The sequence below is a fragment of the Mytilus galloprovincialis genome, chromosome 2 (assembly GCF_965363235.1).
Source record: "Mytilus galloprovincialis chromosome 2, xbMytGall1.hap1.1, whole genome shotgun sequence".
In the NCBI taxonomy this organism is placed as follows: domain Eukaryota; kingdom Metazoa; phylum Mollusca; class Bivalvia; order Mytilida; family Mytilidae; genus Mytilus; species Mytilus galloprovincialis.
This window is the reverse complement of record NC_134839.1, coordinates 104,824,176-104,830,175: the sequence shown is the minus strand read 5'-3', so window position 1 is coordinate 104,830,175 and position 6,000 is coordinate 104,824,176. Positions and strand designations below refer to the sequence as shown.

Below are 6,000 nucleotides of genomic sequence, written 5' to 3'. Positions count from 1 at the left end.
AAAAGACCCCGAAAAACCTTAAAATTTTGTTTAATCTCGGGACGGGAAGCGGGAGTCATGTGGTAGGAATAAAGGAATGACGAAAAGAGAACAGAGAGAGGTGGGGGTAACTAATAAGGATATGATGAAAAAAGATTCTTTAAATTTCTGTCCAGGTGTATAGAAGTGGGAGAGAACTGGGTGTAAGCGAGTGGAGTGTGTTGGAATCTGGAGCCCGGCCTTTGTTAACAAACTCTGAATATGGACTTACAGTTTCTCGCACATTAAAAGCAATCGAGGAAAAAAAACATTTACTTCGTTTATATTTCAGTTATTTCTTAGTCTTATCATCAAGTTTTAAAAAAATAAATCAGAGCAAAAATGTTACAGAGAAAATAAAGAGCACTAATATGACTCATTGTTTATTTAAAAATAAGAAATAAGGAGATGTGGTATAATTACCAATAAGACAACTATTCACCAAATTCAAATGAAGTGGATGTAAAAAATCATAGTCAACCACACGGTGTAGTTTTGTTATCATGATCTTACATTTTGTGGGTACTGTTAACTTATATTTTGGTATTTCACAGTGTAGTGCGTTTCTGAGACTGTTTATGACGTTTTACATTAAAATATGTTGGATCAGTACTGATAATAAACTTTTCATAGTTACCAGGATTGAAGTTTTGTATTTGCGCCAGACGTGCGTTTCGTCTTCATCACTCTTCAATGACGCTCGGATAAAAAAAAATTAAAAGGCGAAATAAAGTACGAAGGTGAAGAGCATTGAGGACAAGAATTTCCTTAAAAATTTACCAAATACAGTTATGGTAATCTAATCCTGATGTAGAAAATCCTTATTATTTCAAAAGTTTTCTAAACAGGTAATTTATGATGACCATATCAATGATAATCCAGGATCCTCGGTGGCCGAATAGTCCAAGTAGTTACTACTATAATCACTAGCCAGTCAACGCTAAGATTGTGAGTTCGAATCCCGCTCATGCTGGTGCACTCGACTCCAATCTTAACTGACTAGGACTGTCTGTATTCCTATCGAAGGTCGGTGGTTTTCTCCAGGCACTTCGAAGTCCTCCACCAAAAAAAAACTAGCCGTCACGAAAAAGCCCAAAAGCGGTGCTTACAGGTTGCGTTAAAACACCAAAAATCAAATCAAAATCAAATGAAAGATAATTCATGTTAACACCGAAGTGCTGACTACTGGACTGGTGATGCCCTCAGGGAATAAAAACTCCACCAGCGGTGGCATCGACCCAATGGTTGAATTATTCATTAGTTGTAATTGGCTTTGCGATAACTTTCAATAACTGCAATAACTGCGAGTACTTGTATCTAGGTGCTTCGTTTCACTTATGTATGTAGTTGGTTGAACTTGTCCTTCTTACATATCTATTGATCAAATTTAGCCTGGTATCTACGATGAGTTCATATCACAAAACTTGCTTTATCTATAACCTTTGAAGCATCTTGACGATATGATGTTTAATAGAGAAGTAGAAGATTCCAAAGAGACATTCAAACATTCAAACTGACAGTGCAAAAAACGAAAACCGAAAGCAATATACAAAACACACAAAAAAATCAGATTTAACATTCCTGTAACTAATAAAAGTGCATTGGAGGTCAATGTAGTCGATTGTGTTTTAAAAATACATATTTATTCTGAAAATTAACTTGTTAAATCTTCAAAACACCTTTTTAATTAGATACACATTTTTTTGAAAAAATAAATAGCAAATGACACAATTTTTTTGGAAAATATAAATAGTAAATGACAACTTTTTTGAAAATATAAATGATAACAAAATATATATCACATAGTTGACAATAACGTATACAGATGATTCCAAACTTAATTGAATGTTAATTTACAAAAAGTGCCTATATAAATATAGTCATTTTTCAACAGAATAATGACAATCAGAAAGATAAAGTTTAAAAGTATAAAATATACTCATCATATATAAACCCTTAGTTATCTTAATGAACAAATGTGCTGCTCTTTGATCGGGTTGTTCTCTCTTTGGTGCATTTCCTTGTGCGTAGTCAGTTTTAATTTTATTTACAAATCAAAAGGGTGAAGCATTAACAATATAACAAATAAACATGCTTTAACATTTCATGTAGAGTCCTATTGTGACTTTACATAAAAATTACCGACCTTGGTTTCAGCTCTTTTCTTATCAATTTTGAACTCAGTTAGAACTTAAGAATGTTTTTCGTTCAAATTGCAATCCGATTTTTTTGTCCCAAATATAACAACCACCATTTCGATTAGGGATCTAGAGGTTACACTTTGTAAATAGAGCTGTTTCTCAAACCACGCTTCTTTTGGGGAGATTTAGAATATTCATAGATAATTAATTTTGTTTACATACTGGTTCCAAGTTCTGATCTGTAGGTTGCATCTCATAGAGACATAACTTGGGAATGATACCAGTAACTATACATGTGAATATTGATTATATTGAAATCTGTTGTAACCCTAAAGTCGAAGTAGGGGTAGTTAAGAAATTTAGTGTTAGTTTAAACTGTTAGAAGTTCGGGGCCTATAAACGTTGAAGATATACCGCACAGTCCTATATTTTGACCTTTGAAAAAAATAGTAGTGCATATGAACTTTCCATTCTATGATATGATTTTTTTCAAAACTTCATATTAAAAGTGGTACAGTTATAGCCGTAAAGGGAGTTCCTATGGGAAAATACATTGTCAATATTTACAGAAATGCAACCTAGATTGCCGTCAAAATACATTTCATTTTCACATCCGTACGGCAGATACAATTCGTTTATACAAATATAGCGTTTGAAATAATGGCGAATACCACTCAGAAGCAATTAGGCACCTAGACTTCTAAATACCAAATATTGTAATATTTATCATTTTTTGTCAAAACAACGAAACTATATATAACTGTCAAATAAATGGGAAGTTAAGCTAGCTACACCAACAGGTTCAACCAACCATTGTTTTTGAGAGATGCCAGAAATATGAAAGCGGTTTTATGTTGTTCTGTTGGTTGATATAGGCAAGCGTTGGGATTTGTCATGTTTAGTGGATTTCCCTTTTTATAATTTACCTTAGAGTTTGGCATTTATTAATTTATTTGTATATCATTAAAACTGTTCATACATTATCTTTAAAAGCGCATTTTGTTGTGCGAAAAAACACAAATATGTGTTTCTTATAATCGATGTGTATTCAGATGTTTGACTGGTACGCAGACAAAATTTATATACAGAGGTATCAAAGTAAATTGAGATTTTGAACTAAAAACGCATACCAGTCTGATGATTAAGCACTCAAGGCGATGATTTAGTCTATACTTGACTCATCATTGGAACACGAATAAAACAGTTGGAAAACAATTAAATCACAAAGTTATAGAATATTATTATCCAAATAATCTAAACAGTTATGCTTAATCAGGTCAATGCCACGTATGTATTAAGGTAAATAACCCTTCTAAGTGTTTCAAAACAGTTATGATACTGAAAACAACACAATATCTCTAAAAGAGAACAAGAAAACCTTATTCACTTTGTTCATCTATTCAAGTTTGTTTTGATATGAACTACCGGTATTCCCTTTACATTGAACACATTAAAAGTAAACAGGCTGCATAAATGTACACACTAGAACTATATAAAGTGTATACAAATATGAACCAACTTTCAATCACTTGTACTTTAAGCACCAACCAATATAATAAAAATGTACATTAAACAAGTATATATACATATCGGTAAAATACCATACGATACTATAATACACGTTAAAGATAATTTTGGTAGAGTTATAAAATGTGCACTTCCACTTCCATGTACAGAGAATGTATTTCGGATATACAATAGGTAAACAAAAATACTGCCTTAGGCAACTGACTCATCCATGTTATCATCCATGTTAAATTCAATATCTTCGTTTTTCACTTTATACTTTTCTCCAGTTTCCGTACTCCTCTTAAACATATCAGAAAATCTGGATTTCAATTGACTTGGTCGATGCTGAAATACATACAAAATATAGAATTTGCATGTAGGATTGTTTTCCAAAAAAAAAAATCAACATATATATGTGTGTGTGTCTGTTTGGATTGGCATAGAGAGAAAGGGAGACCGTCAATATACATAGATTTAGTATATTTTAACGATAATTCTGGCGATTTATCGGGTTGTCCTAAAAATAAAAACAGAGTACAAAAACGGTGTCTAATAAATGAACGAAAGCATAAAAATTAATGAAAAATTTAATACAAAAAACAATAGATATCCACTGTTTTCAGTATTTGCTGACAAACATAAAAATGGCGACCGAGTATGTTGTAAACAGTTAGTTATCCTCAACATCATGTAAAACTGTACATATAAATAAATCATGTTTGGGGTAAACATTATTACTTTCGCATTCCGCAATCTTGAAAGTAAAAAAAAAAATATCATCATTACTCCAACTTTTGGCATTGAGCTTACCTATTATGGGTTGTTCCAGTTACATCATATTAGCTTGTTTTCGCTAAGTCGATTCGTGACTTTAACAGTGGTATATTACTGTTGCTTTTATTTATTCAAAAATTTCCACTGTCGCTGTAATGATACTAACCTCAATAAGCCATTGTCCAGCGCTAGTATTTGGGTGTGTATAAGCGTAATATACCCAACCACCAACTAGACCAACAATAAGCAGTAGAAACAGTACAATCGGGACTACCACAGCTACTTTGTTAGAAGACTCTGCAAAATAACACTTAAATCTTTTATCATACATTTGGTTATGTGCCTTATATTATCCTTAAATGCTATTAATTGTACAATAGCATTAAATCAGTCCACAAATAGGCAGATTTGCCTGTCATTTTGCAGATGATAAACTTTAGTTATTATTTCACACAACAATGTTGTAATTGTCTAACGCCACTGCATAATTTATTCATTGAACACGGTGGAATGAAGTACAGACCATTGGCAAACAAGTTATCGCATACCGATACAAACTTTTCTCATTTTTTAAAGTTCCTAGTCCTGATCCCTTATTGAAATAAAAATTAGTTCTTCTTTATTTATATTTGTTAATTCTAAATGAAAAAAAAATTCCAAAGCCAACATAGTGTATCAAAAAGTAAAATAATAAAAATACTAAACTCCGAGGAAAATTCAAAATGGAAAGTCCCTAAACAAATGGCAAAATCAAATGATGAAACACATCAAGGAATGTACAACAACTATCATATTCCTGACTTGGTACAGGGATTCTCAAATGTAGAAAATAGGTTTTTTTTCTTACATAAATATATAGCTGTAACAGCTGTCACTTGGTGGACAACAAGTTTCCAGAGAAGGTCATAAGCAATGCTGCTGGGTATAGAAATACAAAATATATTAAACTGTCAATCTCGTTACCTTTAACTTTCGTATGACGTTCCACTTGGGGTTGATTTGCTGACTGAAACGAATTAATAAATGCATGTTAAGAATAGAAACATAGAGATACATTTTTCTTATAAAAGTTTACTTTAACAAATAGAAAATAATTAATCTACAGACAGCTAAAAATAAAATAGATCAACTCCATTGTACAAGTTTTTACACAAAAAGTGTTGTACTTCAGTTTTTATTTGCTACAATAAAAGATACAAATCAAATCAAATATATGTTATTGTCAATAAAAGACGCCATTTAGAGAAAAGAAAGACACAAGAGGCACGCCTGTGTCTACATCGCTTCCCTGATGAAATAAAAGATGTATTTGTCCATAGAACACAGACGGCCCCGCTGGTAAAGGTTAAAGATTCAATGAACTAGTTCAAACCTGTTGACATTTTGTATTCTTTGAAACTTAATGACGATTGTTTTTTTTTTTCTTCCATATTGTCATTAGAGATTGCTAAGGGATAATTTCTCTATTGAAGTGTTTACTGATAAACAGGAATGGGGTAACTCTTGGTGCTGCTTATTTTTATTAGTTTACAATCAATAACAACCAAAAACAACGTGA

General features: G+C 32.0%; 1 protein-coding gene across 2 annotated transcripts in view; it reads right to left on the bottom strand.

Annotated features, from left to right (window-relative positions):
* Positions 1–3,379: 3,379 nt before the first annotated feature.
* Positions 3,380–6,000, bottom strand: part of LOC143065225 (uncharacterized) — a 69,806-nt gene continuing 67,185 nt past the window's right edge. For both annotated transcript variants that reach the window (XM_076238665.1, XM_076238666.1), the window contains exons 13-15: positions 5,406–5,448; positions 4,609–4,739; positions 3,380–4,013 (exon numbers count right to left, since the gene is read on the bottom strand). In XM_076238665.1, the coding sequence (XP_076094780.1) occupies positions 3,879–4,013; positions 4,609–4,739; positions 5,406–5,448 (309 nt within the window). In that variant the 3' untranslated portion in view covers positions 3,380–3,878. The remainder of the gene's footprint in view (positions 4,014–4,608; positions 4,740–5,405; positions 5,449–6,000) is intronic.